This window comes from Anguilla rostrata, chromosome 13 (genome assembly GCF_018555375.3).
Source record: "Anguilla rostrata isolate EN2019 chromosome 13, ASM1855537v3, whole genome shotgun sequence".
Taxonomy (NCBI): domain Eukaryota; kingdom Metazoa; phylum Chordata; class Actinopteri; order Anguilliformes; family Anguillidae; genus Anguilla; species Anguilla rostrata.
Window position 1 is genome coordinate 16968077 of NC_057945.1, and position 20584 is coordinate 16988660.

At 45.1% G+C, this 20584-nt stretch overlaps 1 protein-coding gene across 3 annotated transcripts; it reads left to right on the top strand.

The window, feature by feature from the left end:
- The first annotated feature begins 5565 nt into the window (after positions 1–5565).
- Positions 5566–20583, top strand: LOC135237489 (rho guanine nucleotide exchange factor 16-like). 3 transcript variants are annotated; one of them, XM_064304651.1, is made up of 15 exons: positions 5566–5710; positions 6991–7621; positions 8056–8107; positions 8276–8442; positions 9482–9538; positions 10011–10171; positions 12038–12190; positions 13725–13854; positions 14137–14211; positions 15063–15155; positions 15694–15848; positions 17375–17560; positions 17800–17870; positions 19343–19444; positions 19740–20583. In XM_064304651.1, exons 2-15 carry the CDS (start codon positions 7103–7105, stop codon positions 19877–19879), a joined length of 2061 nt encoding a protein of 686 aa, XP_064160721.1. In that variant the 5' UTR covers positions 5566–5710; positions 6991–7102; the 3' UTR covers positions 19880–20583. The 3 variants fall into 3 exon arrangements, with proteins under 3 accessions (XP_064160721.1, XP_064160720.1, XP_064160722.1); XM_064304650.1 differs by having other exon boundaries at positions 5574–5866; XM_064304652.1 differs by lacking the exon at positions 5566–5710 and adding an exon at positions 6781–6798.
- The last annotated feature ends 1 nt before the right edge of the window (position 20584 follows it).

A 20584-nucleotide genomic window follows, 5' to 3' on the forward strand; every position in this document is an offset into this window, starting at 1 on the left:
TGTGGGTGGATGTATATAGTGGGCATGTGGGTGTGTGGATGGATGTATATAGAGGGCGTGTGGGTGGATGTATATAGAGGGTATATGGGTGTGTGGGTGGATGTATATAGAGGGCATGTGGGTGTGTGGGTGGATGTACATAGGGGGCATGTGGGTGTGTGGGTGGATGTATATAGGGGGCATGTGGGTGTGTGGGTGGATGTATATAGAGGGCATGTGGGTGTGTGGGTGGATGTATATAGGGGGCATGTGGGTGTGTGGGTGGATGTTTTCAAATAGTTACGGAGAGGCTGTTTGCTCGGCTCATGGTCCCTTGCTGCGTAACAGACACAGGAGGAATGTTCCCGCCTGGCTTCCATGCCTGCCTGGAAGAGAAACATCATGAAGAAAAAGATGGAAGATGAGAAGTAAGTCCCCCACTGTTAGCAGTTATCATCCCACTGAGTCCCTTCCCTCTTAATGTCCTCCTGAGTCTCCTTAGCTCTTAGTGTCCCCTTCCCTCTTAATGTCCTCCTGAGTGTCCTTAGCTCTTAGTGTCCCCTTCCCTCTTAATGTCCTCCTGAGTCTCCTTAGCTTTTAGTGTCTCCTTCCCTCTTAATGTCATCCTGGGTGTCCTTAGCTCTTAGTGTCCCCTTCCCTCTTAATGTCCTCCTGAGTCTCCTTAGCTCTTAGTGTCCCCTTCCCTCTTAATGTCCTCCTGAGTCTCCTTAGCTCTTAGTGTCCCCTTCCCTCTTAATGTCCTCCTGAGTCTCCTTAGCTCTTAGTGTCCCCTTCCCTCTTAATGTCCTCCTGAGTGTCCTTAGCTCTTAGTGTCCCCTTCCCTCTTAATGTCCTCCTGAGTCTCCTCAGCTTTTAGTGTCTCCTTCCCTCTTAATGTCATCCTGGGTGTCCTTAGCTCTCAGTATCCCCTTGTCTGTCCCCTTCGCTCTTAGACCCCCATGTGAGGCTTTTCCCCAGACCTCCACCAGAGGGAAGCAGACGAATGCTATTTTTCTAAATGCATGCCTGTCACAGTCAAGTTACTAAGACCCATCAATATATTATTAATTACTGCTCTACATAATAATTGTCACCAGCTGTTAGAAAATAGCAATTGGAAAATAGCTCCATTAGAATATCATGTCATCGTATGTATTCTATGTATTCTAATCACTTGAAGATGATGTAATATGTACCGACAGCTCTTGCTTCCAAATAACCGAAGGTGTATATGCATGTGCATAGACTCATCTGTGTGGATGGCACTGCGTAGGTTTCTGCTTGTTTTTTGTGATATCTGTAATGTTGTTGTTTTTTTTTTCCCCTCATTTTATTCTTATTCCCGGATCGGGCAGGGAGCACAAAAGGTAAGATGGTCTTTATAATTCTCATTGATTTCTGTGTGAGTGAAAACCCTTTAGACTTTAGTACCCATTAAGCAACATTCACAATAAGACACAGTTCATGGTAAAATATAATTGGAGAGCTCACTGCCTTTACAACGTTACACACTAATTTACTCCATTTTGTATCTCCCATGTATGTCTCAGTTTACCCAGTTATCACAGTTCCCAAATGTACTTTCACCATAACTGTTCTACTTATCATTTTTCAATACAATGCACTTTTGTTTAAGTAGATTACAAGCAATTATTTCCCTATTTCTTTGAAAATAAATGTTCGCCCTCACATTTTTTCTTTATCACCGATTTGGAATTCCCAATCTCAAAACTATGCAACCTTACGGCTGCAGCCCCCTCCAGCAGTTCAGGAGGGTCGCAGACTGGCACGCTCAGAGACGCCTGCGTCCGACTGCCGCTTTATATCACTCTGCCTTCCCCGTCCGCTGAGCTGCACAGCCGCGCGGCTGAAGGGCTGTGCTGCTGCAGTGAGTGCAGTAGGACTGCAGGCATTCCTCTCCTGGACAAGGGTTGCACAAGGGTTCCTGACTGCTCTCTCTGGGCAACACTAAGGCATTTTATGCTTCACCCTGCTACCGTCCCCACTGGTACGGTCAGGATTTAGTTCCAGACCGCAGGGCTCTGAGAACCAGGGCTTTAGTTGAATACGCTTCTCAAGAGCCCCACTAATTATTTATTTTAAACTCTGTGTTTGATGCCGGAGTTGCACTATATATTAGAACATACACACGGCTGTGAATATAGGACTCCAAAAGGCCTGTGGTTTTAGATAAACTGAGTTCAAGAGTTCAAGTGGCCACTTGGAGGTTAATATATTATTAAAACAGAAGCTTTGTCCATTAGTTATGTTCAGAAGTGTTGTTTACTCACACTTTAAACATAAGTAGTCCCTCTCATTGCTGCAGGGATTTTGTTAGCTCGTTCTTTACTCTACCTCACTACTCTCTTTGATACTGACAGAAAAGAGGAGGAGAACCGGAGGATGAAGAAGGAAAACATGGAGAAGAAAGAGCTGGACAGAATCAGAACCTTGGGATACGACGAGAAGAAGTTGGCACCATGGCAACGGCAGATCATCCTCAAGAAGGGAGGGAGGGCAAAACATTAGACTCTCAAAATCCATCATGCACTGTGGAACCCCATGAAAGACGTTCTCACTGTAGTGTCCCAGCATGCATTGTGTGATCCATGTAAGGCATGCTTTCTTTAAAAACCCAACATGTTTTGCACAGCTCTGTAAAAGATAGGCTCTCTAAACACCCAGCATGCACTTTGAAAGTATGCTTTATGTAGCTCTATAAAAGACATACTCACTGTGAAGTCCCAGCAGGCTCTGCTCAGCCTTGCGAAATATATGTCTAATGTGAGGTCGGGGCACAGCAGATGTTCAGAGTCTCCACACAAGCCACCCGTCTGAATCCTCTTAGCAGATTCCTCTTTGAAGACTTTGCTTAGGTTAACCCTTCCATCCAATTCAGTCCCAATCAACGTGTGTCTGTCCACCCTTCACATTTAGTCCAGTGCTGTACTTCCCATACAGTCTGATTATTTGAGCTGTCCAGCCGTCTGTGTATGTTACCAGGTGCCTATACCACCTCACATATGACATGATGTAAAACGTCAAGTCAAAAGAAAAATCTAGTAAAATCATTGCTGGTTTGGGCTGCATTGCAATGATCTCTCTTAAATACAGCCTGCTTTGTGTTCTTTTACAGTTACACTTAAGCTTGATGAGGTTTATATTCAATGTCATATCATTTTGCTCCCTGATCTTGTGAAACACTAATTCACAGCAACACTGTTCCTTCACGTGGGAGGGCTCTGGTAGACTTGCAGAAGAAATTTGGGTTGGTGTGGCATGTCTGTCTGTTGGGATTTTGTTACATAAAGAAGAAATGGAAGAAATTGGTGTATGTGCCAACATGTTGGGCAAAGCACTGTTAGGTTGTAGAACAAATATGGCACATTTGTGCTCTGGAACTTAAAAATCTCTGGAACTTAGAACTGAAAAAAAAATGTAATGGAACTTCCTTCTAGAACAGCATAAGCAATGTTAGATTCTAGAATAAGACAGATGTTTTCTGATTCTGCAACTTGTGGAATTCTGCCTTGGTCCTAGGATAACACTAGCACAGTATGTTACTAGAATTGTATTGGTTTAAATTTGTCTTAGGGATGCAAGGAACCCAGAAAATGGAATACCTTCCAACCATGGCTTAAAGGAAATCAGAGGTTGAAACTTTGACAACTTTTGTCTGCGATGACTATGATGCACTTTTCTTCAGTCATCCAATAATATCATACTTTTTGTTTAGTTTTCCACAACTTCAGCCCAGAAATTGAGAAATGAATAGTGAATAGCAAATGGAGCTCCTTGTCCTTGGCTGTATGATTCGGGGACAGCATGACAACAAGTTACAAAATCCTCTCATTACCGAGGGCAGATTCGCAGGTCACATCTAGTTTCATTCTAGCAATGTTTACACATTATTATAGGCTTATTGTCCCTTTATTTAAAAACAAAAACAGATTTTTGAAGTGGAAAAACAAGTTTGTTGTGTTCGTAGTGTTTCCTGAAGTCATACTTCTAATGTCATTCAGCCTTAAGATTTTCTCTGCCTGGTTCTAAAATGCCAGACTTCTGTCTGACTCTAGAAGAGACCGTATCCCTCCTTAAGTTTTCACTTTTCTTTAACGATTTTCTCCTTGTGTCTGAATGTGTGGAGAGAAATGGAACGAAATCTATCACCCAGGGGGTACACCTGTCACTGAATGTGGCTGTGCTGTACAGATAATGTTAGGTTAACTCAATGCGATGGTTGTAAATTTTTAAAATCAATACTGTGAATTGTTATGTGAGAACATTTAGATTGTAATTAGACGCCATATTATTGATAATTAAGAAGGATTAAAGTAACAATTATCAAACGTTTCCTTAGCTTTATTTCTCACTCGTCCAACATCTGTTTCGTTATTACATTATTTCAGTATCTCTGACTTTTTGGTGTAGCCAGTATATTGGTTTATTTAATAAAGGATAATGAATAATTATTTGAGGTCTTGCTTCGTATTAGATGTCTACATTTTGAGTTTTGATGTAGAAAGTAATTATACTAGTTATAGATCACAGGATACTGCACAGCAAACCAAACTCCATTTGTGGCTACCACAAATCGAAGCTAGGGTATGCCAGTGCCTTCCAGACGCAAAAACATTTTCACCATGTGTTGTTTTGACTAATAGGCGGTGGTTTTTAATTATTTTAATGTGAATATATAGCACATGGCCAAAAGTATGTAGACACCCCTTCTAATTAGTGTGTTTGGCTACTTCAGCAACACCCATTGATAACAGGTGTATAAAATCAAGCGTACAGCCATGTAATCTCCATAGACAAATATTGGCAGTAGAATGGGTCATACTGAAGATCCCACTGACTTTCAACAAGGCACTGTCATAGGATTCCAGCTTTTCAACAATTCCAGTGAAGGGAAATCTTAATGCTACAGCATACAATGACATTCTACAGAAGTGTGTGATTCCAACATTGAGGCAACAGTTTGGGAAAGGCCCTTTCATGTTTCAGCATGACAATGCTCTGTGCACAAGGTGAGGACCATAAATAAATGGTTTGCCGAGTTTGGTATGGAACTTGACTAGCCTGCACAAAGCCCTGATTTCAACCCCATCGAGTACCTTCGGGATGAACTGAAATGCTGAGAAGAGTGGAAGCTGTTACAGCAACAAAGGTGGGGTCCAACTCCATATTAATGCGCATGGTTTTGGAATGAGATGTCAGCAAACACATATGGGCGTGATGTCTGTCTGGGTGTCCCCATACTTTTGGCCATGTAGTGTATTTTCAGACCAAGCAGACGACTTAAGCGCTAAAATGTGAAACCTTATTGTATTGTGTACTGTATGCGACGGAAAAAGTCGCACAGTACACAAATTAACAGAAAATAACCGGAACAGGAACAAATATTTATCAGATAGGTTATGTAGCGACATGATACGTATCGTTAATTGCACAGTTTAATGTGATGTTTTTAACTACTTTCGCTCTCAGTGTTTTTCATATTATTCACATGTAGCCTACTGCGGAAGGTGCAATCGTACATAGCTCACCTGAGTGAGTGACGCAATCCATAAAGTGGAGTTCAAACTAGTGGGAGGAAGCCAGGAAGTTGGGAAAGCGCATCAAACCCAGCTACAATCTGTTGAGGCGGCGCCTGGAAATTTGCCAGTTCACGAATTATTTTCCTATCCAAAGCGTGTGAACGCAGTCGGAAGCTTTTGTGAACCAGAAGGTATATATTTCTGCTTTGAAAAAATGCTTTATTGGTTGTTTTGCTAATGTCTCCAAATACATATATCCAGTAGGCATATATTTGTTCTATGGAATGCGAAGACATTTGGTTGGATTTCTGAGCTGCTGAGCAGGACTGTAACTTTTTTAAAAGCGGGTAAGTCGATTCAATGTGTGAATACCTGCATTTTAGTTGTGCGTGAATGTGTGCATTTCCTATGTGCGCAGTACTACAATATAAAGTTATCTTCTGGTTTTGTTTGTTGACATATATTGTCGTTCGGTAACACAATGACATCTGGTAGGCTACCAGGGAATCTAATAATTTGTCAAAGTCTGCCGAGTAAAGTTGAATAATACTGGGCAAAACGACAAATTAATCCAAGTGCCTTGTATATTATCTGTCTGTAAAGACACATTCTACAAAGCACTGTATTAACGTCCACGTCTGTAGCCTATCCATAGAAATGTATCAGCATGCATCACGTTTAGTAAGTCCTGTGTTTAAATCTGGGCGATAGCGTTACAAGCCTGGTCTCGTACTGTAGACGCAGAAAATACCATAGTATATTTTATAAAGGTATATAGCAACGAGTTGGGTAAAGCACTGTAATATATTGTGGCAGTATACATTTCCGCCGTTGGCTATGCGTTATTTGGCTGCAAATGAATTGGAGACGTGCCATTTCAGTACAAAATGATTATGCCACTAGTTTTTTAAAGCTGTTATATATAATCCATTATCAGTGTAAGTTGCGTGGGTGTGTTCTTTGTGTCCGTTTTTTGTAGAATTTTGCCGTGAGTGGGTGTGCGTGGTGAGTCACAGAAAGAGTCGGGCTTGCGTCCCCTGGGAACAGACCGTGGCATGCTAGCGGGAGGGTCTGGGAATGGCCACGAGTTTAATATGGAAATAAAAAGACTGGGGAAGCCCCTTATCAGAGTTAAACCATGCAATGACTGAATTGAAGAGCATCATGCCCAAACTATTTGGACTTTTCAATTCCGCCGGCAATTAACAAGCAGAAATTCAAATAGGCTATGCGGTGAAGCTGGTGGCGTTTCAGAAGCCTTTGAAGACACTGGTCGCTGGTAATGTCGTCTCTTCTCTTCATTGTGTGAAACATGCATACAGTGTTGTTACATTCTCTGAAATATGAGTGGTTAGTTACGTAACTCCCAGCTGAAAGTGTGTGTGTGTTTACTCCCTTAAGTGCAAAGGTCTGCAACAGTTGCTAAATACACACCTCCATAACATGATTTATTTTATACCTCTAAACGCAGGGCTCCTCCTCTCGTTGCCCTGAGAGACAGCGTAGGTGATGCCTCTCTGGTAGGCAGAGTGACCGGTCTGTATTGAATCAGCTGCGCGTCTCTCGGACAGTCTGACGGCTCCATGGGAGACCAGTCGCCCCTCCTCCTGGAGCGCCACTTCTCCTCCAACCTGCAGCTGGACGCCATGGCTGACCCCCAGAGGCAGTCGGGGGGCCTGGCGCCGCCGGGGGTCCAGCCCTGCGAGGAGAGGGGGAAAGGGGGTGTGATCCTCAGCACACAGAGCCAGGCTGCCCGAAAACTGGGCACCCAGCAGCTCATCCCCCGGAGCCTGGCGGTGGCCAGCCGCCCGAAGAACCGGCACCACACCACCATCATCACCCTGCCCGTGGAGATGACCACGGACAAGCGGGTGTCGGCCCCGGCCCCCGACCTGTCCTGGGACGACTACGACAGCGAGGGCGAGGGCCTCTCGCTCCGCAGGAACCGCAGGAACAAGTCGTACCGCGCCGCCGTCAAGAGCCTGAACCCGGCGGCCCTGGTGGCCGGCTCGGGCGCCTCCACCCTCAGGCCCGTCTGCGAGAACAGAGCCCCCAGCCCCCAGCCGCGGCGCAGCCCCCAGCCCAGCCCCCGACGCAGCAAGGCAAGCGCAGCTCATAACCCACCCACCTGCACACCTGCACAAGCATAGACTCACATCCGCACACATGCACATACACACGCACACATGCACAAGCATACACTCACATCCGCGCACATGCACATACACACGCACACCAGCATAAACGCACGCATACACACGCACACCTGCACATACACACACATGCACATACACACGCACACATGCACAAACGCACGCACACCTGCACAAACACACACATGCACATACACACTTGCACAAACATACTCACATGCTCATACACACAAACAAAAATGCACTCACTCGCTCATATATGTACAGTGACAACACATACTGTAACCTCTTAACAGATGAAAGTTACTGTTGGAGTTATGCTTAAACTGAGCACTAATCCTAATCTCTTATGGCTGATAAATGCTTACTGCTCTCTCCCTCAGAGAACATTGGGAAGGAAGAGGAACCAAAAGCACGGGGGGTCCTTCAAAGATGGTATGTCTGTTTCGCTCATTTTTGTAGCCTCGCGTCTAGTTGAGTGTGAGTACTATCTTGTACGTGTGGCTTTGTGTGTGTGTGCGCGCATGTGTATGTGTATGAGAAGGAAGAGGGCAGACGTTCCCTTTTGCTGAGCTGGTCTCTCGCTCGGACCGTTTCCTGCAGAACCCCGTCTCTACCAGGAGATCCGTGAGCGCGGCCTGCACTCCAACAACCAGAATGCGGAAGACGACCTGCTGGAAGACCCGGTGGCTGGATCTCCCGAGCCGGATCAGGGCATCGTGGTAAAGAGCTACCGCCCCGCCCAGCGCACCTGGAGCCAGCTGCCGCAGGTAAGAGGTGCTGTCAGAGATGCCCGCGAGATTCTGTTGTGTCTGTGAGCTGGGGTGGAGACTGGGTGGTGCTCCATTGGTTAGCCAGGTCATTACTGTGATGCTCCACCTTTGTCCATTATGCTAGTTCAATGAAAGCATTGTATACACACAATCGAATACCCGGTATAAGATTAACGTGCAGAGTTTAAACAAAAGATTCTATGGAAGTTCAGCCACACAACCCACATTAATTGCTTAATTTCTAGTACAAGCTGTGCTGTGTTCAAGTGGGAATTTTAGGTAGGCTGTAGGTATTTTTTTTCATCATCCATTGATTTTACCATCTCATAATTTGTGTGCTGAGCTTGTACTCCCTTTTCGAATACTGTTCTCTCTACCAGAAAATGCAAAGCCTTTCGGTTTATTTCTTGCCGTTTCCCCTTTAGATAGATACCAGTGGTTATTGTCAGGCATTGCTCTGCCTGGTCTTACTGTTCATCCACTGTGACCTTATATTACCGCTTCAAATACACACTGAAGTGCTGTTTGAGGACAGAAGGTCAGAGTTTGAGCAGCTTTCTTCCTGAGTCCATGAAAGAAGCTGCGTGTGTGAATGGGAGCAGAAAGACTGTGTGTATTCACAGGAACAGACAGAAACCAGGAGAACTGGTTCAGTACCGCCTGGAACCTGAAAGGAACAGGAGGTCGTTCCACTGGGTGTGACTGTGGAAATGTATCTCTCCTTTTTTTTTTTTTTTGCTCAGACACAATAAACTTGTAAACACAAAACGAATCGGATAAAGGTATGGAGGAAGGAGCAGCCTGAATGAACCGCAACCTCACATTGCCGCACGTAACGTTAAAATTGGAATGCATAAATTATTAGGTGCATAGTGCATAAATTATTAGGCGCGTAGTGCAGCAGTGTTAAAATGAAGGTGTTAAAATCTGTCATGATACAGCTTTAGCTATCTGCAGACTTCATAAATCTGCGTCAGTGCAGATGGCCTGTGCCTGTAGCACTGTTTACTGGTCGGATGACTGGTGGCTCTTTCAGGTGTCGGAGACGGGTCTTCTACAGCTGATCTCAGTGGAAGAGCGCAAGCGACAAGAGGTGAGTGTGTGTGTGTGGGGCAGTGTGTGAATGTTCCCCCTTTTACTTCCCTTCTTAATATAACAATTTAATATAATAATATAATATATATAATATATAATATAATTGGTTTCAGGGCAGGGATGTGCCCCCAAAGTCTGGTGCTAAATCTTGACCACACCAGCATTGACTGTGGTTAGCAGTCCTGTGGGGAGGCGTGTGATTGGCTGTAGTATTGGCCATGGAAGAAGGGATTCAGTCCGAATTTACAGAGATAACTGCAGTGATGAAACAGGCCTATGGATACTAGAGAGAATTACGAATAGCCAGAAATGAGGTCACAAATATGTATTTTGTTTAGTTTTAAACTATACCATACATAATACAGTTTTTTCAGGGGAGTAAAATTATTAATGGCTATATTAGAGTAATATTCTGTAATACTGTAACAGCTTTTATCCTATAATGACCATGCAGTGGTTATGTCCTGCAGGCCATATTCGAGATTATTACGTCCGAGCACTCATACAAGCACAGCCTGGACATCCTGGTGCGCCACTTCAAAGGAAATATGGACCTGCGAAACACCATGACCACAACCGACCACCACCACCTCTTCTCTAATATCGCAGACATCCAGGCTGCCAGCAAGAGGTCAGGACTCAGGGGTCAAGGGTTGGGGGTGCACGGTAAAGAGGGATTTGCAGGAACTCACCCTCCCATCTCCTGCTTGTTGCGTCTGTCTCTCTCTGCTTCGATCCCTTTCCCATCATCATATCTGAGTGAGATATAATGTACATTATTAAAAAAATTCACAACCTATATATTTATATAGGCCTGTAGCCTAACAAGTTTTGGACCATTTTTTCTTTTGGTTCTGTTGTATGGTGTATGGTTAAAATCGCATGAAATGCAGAAGCCACCACAGAAATGTTGTATTCCTTTAGGAAATTTTGGCAACTGTAAAAATAAAGGAAACACCAACCCTGTCAAGTTCTCGACGGGTTGTTCTTGATGTTATGTCTTTCCCTCAGTCTTCTGTGCCAAGATCACCTTAGCAATTGTTCCTCATGAAACATCAGCAATTTTTATCATTTTTACTCTCTGAAACTCCAACCAAACATACCCCAGAAACCACACCTTTTTCAACACCAGTGAGATCTCTTCTTCTAGCCATGGGAGCCAAAATAATAGGCAACTGAGCCTGCTCAGCATTTTCATACACACCTGTGGGCTGGGCGGTTAATTGCTTAATTAACTCAAGAACCCAAGCAGCTGCTTTCAATATACTTTGTATCCCTCATTTACTCAAGTGTTTCCTTTATTTTGGCAGTTACCTCGACATTTGTCAGTTATTTATAAGCTGACAGCTAGAACATTTCTTTTTCCAAATAATTTAATTCATGAAACATCCTCTATAACCCAATCCTGCAGTGTTTCTCATACCTTTATTTTTACAGCATAATTATACTGTCATGGCTGTCAAATCACTAAATTGTGCAAAGCCATCTGGGAATTCAGTGGAGCAGTTTGGGAAATGTCGGTCTGCAGAGTAGGATTAAACATGCCGTGTGATTTTGAAAACTATTTAGCAGGTGCATACAAATGTTCCCTAAAAATACTAGTGCTGAAACAGGCATGTTCCCAGTGATTATTAGGCATTGCGCTAACATGTTTAAAATTCAGAAGAAAGGGCACTTGTGCCTCCACCTGAGGAACCAATTGAGTTGGAGAAATCAGCCCACTCCGTCACATGTATTTTTAACACCACAAAAACCTCGCACTTATCTCAGTCGCTGCAGCATTCCCAGAACCTTGATATCAGTCTGTATATACATCAAAGTATTCTGACAAGCAGTATGTGTGTCACTGTATGTATGTATCTCGGCCAACTTAGTACTGTATGCCAAGAACGTGTGGAGACAGGCCCAGGATTTCCTTATATCAGGGCAGCGGGGGTGGGGGTAGGGGTAGGGGTAGGGGGTGAGCGGGGGTGGGTCTGACCATTTGAAATCAGAATCGGCTTGGGAATACCACACCGCAGATAGAATATCTCAAGCAGGTGTTTATTTTCCCGCTGTTGTTACTGCAGCTGTAGTTGCACTTGCTGTCGTTGTTGTTCTGGCATTCTGGCAGAGAGGTTTGGTGAGTGAGTGCGGAGCTCTGGTCTTTGGGTCTTTCCAGTTGCAGTGCAGGTTTGGGGATTGCTGCCGAGCACTGGATGTGTCGAGACCTGCCGCTCGGCCTGACGCTACCGCCTGCGGGCTCTGACGTGTGGCGGCACGTCCAACCAACTGCCGATCTTAGCTGCGCCCACACACACTGTCTAGCGGCACAAAATGGCGGTGGTGTGTGAGGAGAGATGAGGTACGGGGTGTGGGGATAGCTCAGGTAGAGTGTGGAGAAGTGAGGTAGGGTAGAGAGTGTGGGAACAGGTCAAGAGGTGAGAGTTTCTGGACAGGTGAGGTAGAGAGACTGAGGACAGTGTGATAACTGGACCGCTCTCTCTCTTTGTCACAGGTTCTTTGAGGACCTTGAAAGGCGCCACCATGACAACCCTGTGATCCGAGACATCAGTGACATCGTGCAGGATCACGCCAGCCATCACTTCCAGCCTTACATCACCTACTGCGCCAACGAGACCTTCCAACAGAGGGCGCTACAGAGGCTGCTGTGAGCCAATTACTGAGCAGGGTTCTCATGAGCATCATACAGACACATACAGTACTGTGCAGAAGCCAGAGACCACCTTTTCATTTACTCAGTTTCCAGTCAAATCGGTCATTCAGTGCAAATATCTTTTTTCAGTGTCAGACAATAATGCAGGAAAACTCTACACTACATATAACATTAAATATATCAGGATTTGTCCACTAATTTTTTGTGCACCCTACTACCACTTAAAGTGTTCCATCCTTCCAATCAACAAAAAAGTTACAGCTGTGTCCTCCCAACAAAAGTAATCACCAAAAGTGTCAATAGCATTATGTTAGAACCCTTCAACGGTGATTAACATTCAAACAAACAACTATATAAACACACCTTAGCTGTCTTGTAGATGTATTTCTCATGAGCATCTGAAATGGCTAAAAGGAGATATTTCTGACAAGATTAGATAAGATAATTCAACTGCGTAAGGAAGGTGAAATTCAAAGTAAATTAAGTGGTAAAACCGGAGTTTCCAAAACTGGAGTTGAAAGGATTATTGTAGGATACAATGCTAAAACTAACAACCTAACAACCATGCAAGAACTGGTAGACTATCGCCATAACCATCACAGAGACAGTACTTGAATATTTTATCTTTTTGAGATAGGAATAAATCAAGCTCCACGCTTGCTACAGATCTGAAGAAATCCACTTGTGTTTAAGTCAGTCCTGCCACTGTGAGAAGACACCTCAGTGCTGTGGGTCGGAAAGGATGTGTCGAAAAGCCACTACTGAGAAAAGGAAATGTGTTTGGCATTACATGGATCGTGAGAAAGCGAAAAACCATTGAAGACTGAACTTTGGAACTGTCTTTGAAGCATGTCTCCCAAAGAGAATGGAAGCTGTAATAAAGGCAAAGGGTGGACATCCTAAATACTGAAAGATTTCATAGTTGTGATTTGATATTGTACACAGTCGTGGAGGTTTTTGTGTAATTTTGTGCTAAGTACAGGTTTGCTGCATTATTTTCTGACACTTAATGGCTGTTTTCACTGGAAAGGAAATAAAAGAAAGGGTGGTCTCTGACTTTTGCACAGCGCTGTGCATACACACATATATACAGATGCAGACACACATATGAACACACCTATGCACACACTCTTTCACAGAGACTCACACGTTGACACACACACACATAGGTACACTTGTAGTGAGTGGTTGCGCTGTTTAGTGCCTCAATTAAAAGCTAAATCTTTTCAAAAGACAAACTGCTATTTGCAGTTTCAGTGATTTTTACTCATAGGCATTATCTGTGAAAACCGGAAAGATCACATTCCTTCACCTAACGCTCCAAAACAGCGGGAATATGGCTCCTCTCACTGCGGGAGTTCACATTTTCTCACACAGCTGCGCAAGGGATACACTTGCAGTTCACTAGAGGAATACAAAATCATTTAGCTGTGTGTGTGCGTGGAATTGTGCATGTAGAGTGTGCTTGAATCATAGCATGTATGTACGTTGCTGAGCGAGTAACTGTGTGCGTGTGTTTGTGTCACAGAGCAAGTAACGCTGCGTTTAAGGAGGTGCTGAAGCAGATTGAGATGAGCGCGGAGTGCGGGGGCCTGCCTATGATCTCCTTCCTGATCCTGCCCATGCAGAGGGTGACCCGCCTGCCGCTGCTAATGGATGTGAGCGCCCCCTGCAGGCCTAGGCTGTGACACGCTCAGACTCCTCTCGCCTCACTACCTCCCCGGGCACGTCGTAATGTGCTGCAGAGGGCAGATGGACTGCCAATCACGCACAGCCTGTGTAGGATCAGGAAAAATAGATGAAGTAGTTAAATAATGTCCATATCCGTATAGATTTTGCATAGAAGCCATCACTGTTTTACGTTTGCACACTTACCCAGGGGGCGGGCGGGACCGGGGGGGGGGGGCTGCAGCACAGTGACCAATGCCTTCTCTCCACAGACCATCTGTCAGAAGACCCCAAATCAGACGGCAGAGTACTTCGCCTCCGTGTGGGCATTGAAGGCCATTAGCAAGGTATTCCACTCCACCCCACAGGCCCCATAAGCCTGTTCTACAGCACTGGTCCCACAAACCTACGCTACTGTTTCTCCAGTCTTGCGCTAAGCTGCCCTATCCCATAATGCCATACTACAGTGTCTGGCTACAGTCCTATTCACAGTCCTAGTCTATTGTACTGTCCGACAATCTCACTGCTTTACTATTTCTCAATCCTACTCTATTATCCTACCCGAACATCCATCTCTGAAGTACTGTCCTAAAAGCCCTACTTTGCTAAGATAAGAACATGACTGATATGTCATTGGTAAGAAGTGTGTTTTCATTTTTTTTAACATAATTGTTACATCTGTGGAATAAATGCAGTACCCTCACAAGATCCATTAATCACATGCATGCTTACATAAAATAGTCCTGCCAGTGACCCTTTATGTAATCTGGACGTCTGCACAGCACATGTGCATAGCGTTCGTGTTAAAATCTTTTCCTGAAAGGTGAAATTTCAGCCCTGTTTTTATATTACTGAATTGCATTCCAGAAGTAATTCAAACCACATGGAAAATCCTTTCAGCTTTCTCCCCTGAACATGTGGTTACGCAGCTGCATCCTTTTATATTGTGTATTTTTATGATAATGCTTTTGAGTCAAAGTGCAAAGCATGTAATTAAAAGTGTTTTTTTTTTTTGGGTGTAGTCCGCAAAGTCCAGATGTGCAGCGCATTCTGATAATACGCGTAGCTTGAAAGCGAACGAGTATGATTTCAAACCCACTTAAAAATGGGATGCAACAGTTCTATTTCCTGTTGCTCCGTAATTACAGTCACATGCCTGTGTGTTGATTGCCCCGACTGATTTTCACACTGCCCCCAGCTGGTGAGGAAGTGCAATGAAGGAGCTCGCACCATGGAGAGGACAGAGCAGATGTACACCATCCAGAAGCAGATGGACTTCGGCAAGATCAAGGTAGCGGCCGTAGGGCTGACTGTAGTTCTGCCTGAAGGCCCGTTTACGCACTTTTATGCAATTGAACACAGTTTATGTAGTTTACACACTTTTACAGTTTACACACAGCTTTTAGTCTATGTGCTGCTTTTACTCTGTGCTTTTACACTGTTTGCACAGAGCTTTTATTTTTAAGTGAGTCATTTTTCATTGCATTTTCACTTCAGATTCTAAGAAGTTCTGTAACACTGAAGTGATTTTAGGGGCATTGACCGTAAGGATACAGCTTCAAAATAGGTCACATTCGAAAGCAGTAAACAAGTCAAATAAGTCTTTTCAACTCTCAAAAGCCTTTTCCTTTTTTATTTTTTACAGCACGAGTAGGAGACAGACACATAGCAGACCGCCAAAACGTCTGACTCTTTAAAATTCCTGTGCTGTGCTTTAATGAGCAAAAGCCCCACAGCAAGGCCCTTTAGCGTCCAATCACGGGGAGAGAGAGACAGTGGGGTTTGTGTTGGCACCTGTGTAACGTCTCGTTTTCCTGAACCCGCCACAGCCCTTCCCCCTGGTGTCCGCCTCGCGGTGGCTACGGAAACGGGGGGAGCTGACCGTGTGCACCGACGACCTCAGCATGTTCTGGAAGGCCTTCAGCGCCAAGAGCAACTACCTGTTCCTGTTCAACGACGTGCTCATCCTCACCCGCAAGAAGAGGTGGGCTCCTCCCCCTCCCCCCTCCCCCCCTCCCCCGCCACGCCGCGCACCGGCAGCCACACAATCAAATCATTCCCTCCCCAGCCAAGGATGAGGGCGAAATGGGTGAAGGCTCTTTCCGGTGGTAATGCGAGGGCATTAGTGTGTACTCTTGGTTCGATATCACTCTCTGGAAGTGTCCCGGTGTTTAGTATTTAAAGGGCACAGCCTTCTTCCGCTGTGCTTCCCCCCCAGTCTGGAATGCTATTTGCTGTTCCCCTCCGTACTGCAGAGACTGCATTACTGACTGCACTACGGAGACTCATTAGGAAACCTCATGAGTCCTCACTGTGAACCCTCCTTATGCAGACATCTTCAGCGAATACAAGTTTTTAAAAAACAAGTAGAATAATGTGACATATGCTAAAGAAAAAAGATGTGGATATATTCTGTAGCCTCTTTCATTTCATAGACTTTTGTTGTTTTTTTGGATCCTCATGTGAAGAGTCCTACCCAAAGATGTGTGAGACTCACTACCCTCCGAGCTAGTACTTTCCAAACGAGCTTGCAACCAAAAGCTTGGTTGAAAGCTTAAAAGCTCAAGGCTGGTGGCAGCAGCTTGCAGCGCCTCGGAATTAAACTGGAACCGCGTTTAATTTGTAGCAGGATGCGTAGGAGGCGGAGCCTGTGCTCTTAGCGCCGCTGAAAATTCCAGGCCTGCGTGGAGGTCGTGACCCACACATTCCGTGGCGTGCTGGGAGAGGCCGGTGAGGGGCGTGCGCGGGGCGACCCCCACGCCCTCCCAGATGACCAAATCACTCCTGGCACCCTGCATCAGGACAGTGTCAGTGTACGGGCTGTCCTCCTTTGCCCTGTCCAAATTCCCTCCCTTTCTCTGCCCATGTATTTGTCCCCTTGTTAAATTTCCATAATAATTCCCTCCCTCTCCTCCTCAGCTCAGCGATCTATTGCAAAATGGCTGCCACCCGTCACCTGGCCGGGTGCTAATTGATATAGGTTGAGGTGAACTTGGCCCCTCTTTCTCTTTAAAGGACTTCTAAGATCATGAAAGCTGCCATCTTAAATGTACATCTCCATCATTATCATCGCCAAAGAAATGCATGGAGGCCCAGTCTGGATGTGTACTCGCTCTGATACACCGTACACCGCCCTGTCAGGGCCCTTCTGCAGTCTGCATACATTTCCTCAGACTGAAAGCAATCCCCCCAGAGCAGTTTGAGCTGGAACTGATCCCAGATCAGTCTGGGCTCCACCACTGTCCCCCACACAGTCTGCTGGCTCAAGCTGCTTGTATGTTTTGGCCCTAACTATCGATATGGAACCATTCTTTATGCAGTGATATTATTGCCAGGGAACAAAATTAGATTTTACATTAATCTACTTGTGACCATGTGACTGTTTTCTTATTACGGGTGTTTTACAATTAACAACATTTAAGCGCATCAAATCCTTTTCTTTTGGTGGCAGTCAATATTTGTTATACTGAGGGATTATGGGATACTATGCCTGTGTTTGTGTGTACCCAGTGAAGAGAGCTTTGTGGTGATGGACTACGCCACTCTGGAGAATGTGGAGGCGGAGCTGGAGCAGTCTGACGGACAGGCGACTTCACCAATCAGGGCGAACAGCTCGGCTCCCTACTCCCTGAAGCTGCTGATGAGGAGGAACAGCGAAGGGCGGGCTGAACAGATTGTCCTGGCAGCCGAGACGCAGTCAGTTCCCTGGTCTTTTAGCGTGTTTTAATGTTCGATTTTCAGGCAACGGCTCCCTCTGGTGGCTATTGGCTAAACAGCAAATAAGTAACTTGAGATGGGAGCATTGACTGGAATTCCTGTATGTTATTTAGCTACTAATAATTTGCTTACAAAGAAACTTGGGCTGAATACCTATATATGAATTTTCCCGGGAGGTTTTTGTGACGTCGGTGTTTGTGATGTACTGTTTCTCTCAGGATTGAGCGCGCTCGCTGGGTAACAGCTCTCCAGCAGCACAAACAGATGGACGTCTACGGGAATAAAGAAGGTAAGGCTGAAGAAACAGAAATATTTAGCTTTGTTTCAACTGAAGTCATAAACGGGGATTAAACAGCCATGAACAGCGGGCAGCAGCAATGACTGGACGCAAATACCGAAAAAATTACCAAACATTATAATACTAATTTGAATACGGTGGAACTAACAACAATAAGTACTTCAGCCATATATACACCAGTAAAGCCAGTAGTATGCCAGCAGGCCTGTCCATACAGTGGTCTGCTACTGTTACTTTTAATGAAAAATTGATTATTCATAACAATGAATTTCTTTATGGAAAATTCTAATGCTGATGATATTATGTGCAGCATATATTTACAAAGGGACCATTACATATCACAATCCATCACATATCACAATATAGTTGTACAATTGCCCAGTGTAGAATGTATGAAGAGCCTGTAGGAACAGCCTATCAAATCCAAGTTCTGAAGTTCTGATTGTGACATGTTCTGAAGTACATACTTCCAGACACATGCCACATAGCACATTTGGATCCTAGTGAGGAACTGTGCTGTAGAAGGTCACCTGAGATCACTCCCGCCGGTAAATAATGACTCGTGTCCACAGTGTCCTGCAGGAGATGGCACCACCGTGCGCTGCGCTGCGCTGCGTCATGGCGTCGCATGCTAAAGGCTGCGCCACTGTAAATTCGCCCAACTGTGAATCTTGCGCTACCATTAGCACGCTGCAACACATTGAAGTGCTGAGGGAAAGATTTTATTTTTTAAAATAGAATATTCAGTCAAATCATATATGCATTGCAAATGATCTATTTTTACCTTTTCAGAAACAAGAAATAAAGACAACCCCTATATTTGGCTTGTTAATGGCCCACTTCCTAAATGACTAATCCCGGAGAACAGGTCTTGCAAACGTAAACCTTTCATATCTGGATGAACTCGATCCAGTGCTTTTGTTTTGGAAATACCTGAATCCAGTCCGTCCAGCGAAGCCAAGGTCCCCCGACTGTTGTTGTAACTTGAATCTCTGTAGAGTTAATATTTCTTACCCTAAACTCCCCTCTCAATCAGGTTTTCGAAAGGCTGGTGTGTCCTGTGACCCAACAGGGACTTTTTATCCCCAGGGAAACTAAACTTGAGTCCCTTTCGGGTGATACAACTTGATTCTGAGAACAGAATTTTAAAAATATTTACAATTGTGGATTTATGCAAGTGACGTTCCCGCTATAATTTACAGTAAATGTATTTTATATTTGTCTATTACAATGCATAACACGGTTTCTGATTAAGTGGCCTGATTAAGATTTTGAAAAACCTACGTCAAGGGTATGATTACAATTAACCCCTTGTAGAGAAAGGGAGGGGTGTTAGTTTGAGCCTGATAAAATGGTTCTTTGATGCAGGGTAGCTCCTCTAGCTGAGTGCCCGTAGCTCAGTGTGCTTTTCAGAACGAGTGTGCGCGTGTGACACGGTGTGTGTGCGCGTGTGTGTGTTTCAGATCTGCCGCAGTGCGAGGTGACCAAGGCCTACATGCCCCGTGAGCCTGACGAGCTGGGCCTGCAGCAGGCCGACGTGGTCATCATCCTGCAGAGGGTGGAGGGTGAGGCCTCTCTCTCGGTCTGTCTGTGTCCCTCAGTCTCTCCGCCTCTTTCTCTCCATCTCAGTCTTTGTCTCAGTCTCGCTCAGTCCCTCTTTTCTCCTCATTTTCACAAGTAGGGTCCTGTGCCTTTTCAGCAGGCTAGTCTGTTGCTTCACCGTGTGATTATTTGATTATCAGAAGGGATTTCCACGTTACCCATCCATCAGGCAGGGAACAGATGGTGTCACGGCTCTAGAGCAGAGCTTTGGGCCAAACCCAGACACTGCGATCCGCCGCTAACGCTGCCCTGTTTCAGGCTGGTACCACGGGCAGAGGATGCGGGACGGGGAGAGGGGCTGGTTCCCGGCCGGCTGCGCCACGGAGATCACCAACCGCATCGCCGTGCAGCTCAACGTCCAGCGCATGGAGCGGCTGCGCAAAGAGACCAACGTGTGAGAGCACGGGCCGGAGCGTGGGGGGCGGGGCCTGCCGGCGGCCAATAGCGCTCCCATGTGCCCTCCCTCCTTCAGTCGCAATTTGAGAGACCGTGGGAGGAAAGTACTGACCAGGAAACAGGAAAGAGCCCCCAGAATGTGTGGGAAGTGGAGCGCGCATCACTGTTAGAAAGGGTACCGTGTCTGTGAAATATAGTGTGTGTTCTGCATTGTACATTGGATTAAAATAATAAATCTAAATGCTAAACGCCGTACTGCTAAGTACTAAATGCTGTGTCGTAAAACAATATGTATAACAAATAGAATTATGTTGCAGCCGCAACTATTTATGTTGATGTTTTGAACGCATATTCTCAAAATGTGGATGAAGCCATTTAGTGAAAGTTAGAATGTCGTTTCATCACCTTGTTTAGAATAAAGATTATTAGGGCATTTCTCTGGCCAGAATGTATTGTTTATAGTGGCTCATCAGGTCTAGAGCGTTGATCCACTGACAGCTTAGTGCCTCTGGTTCTGATTGGCTGGGTCATTTATGATGCCATTGGTTGAATGGTGGTTTTTTGTAACCAATCTAATTAGGAGCATGGGTCGGCACTAAAATATGTCAAACGGGCAAGAGAACATGAGGGGGTCACTGGCTGGTTAGAATCCCTTCAAATGAACTGCATGTGAATTTTACCATATAAAAAACAATTATATCCAAAAC

Excerpts from the sequence above, each read along its gene's own strand:
- LOC135237489 (XM_064304651.1), top strand. The coding sequence starts at position 7,103 with ATGGGAGACCAGTCGCCCCTCCTCCTGGAGCGCCACTTCTCCTCCAAC. Across the intron at positions 12,191-13,724 it reads AGGGCGCTACAGAGGCTGCT|AGCAAGTAACGCTGCGTTTA; the intron begins GTGAGCCAATTA and ends TTTGTGTCACAG. Across the intron at positions 15,156-15,693 it reads TGGACTTCGGCAAGATCAAG|CCCTTCCCCCTGGTGTCCGC; the intron begins GTAGCGGCCGTA and ends AACCCGCCACAG.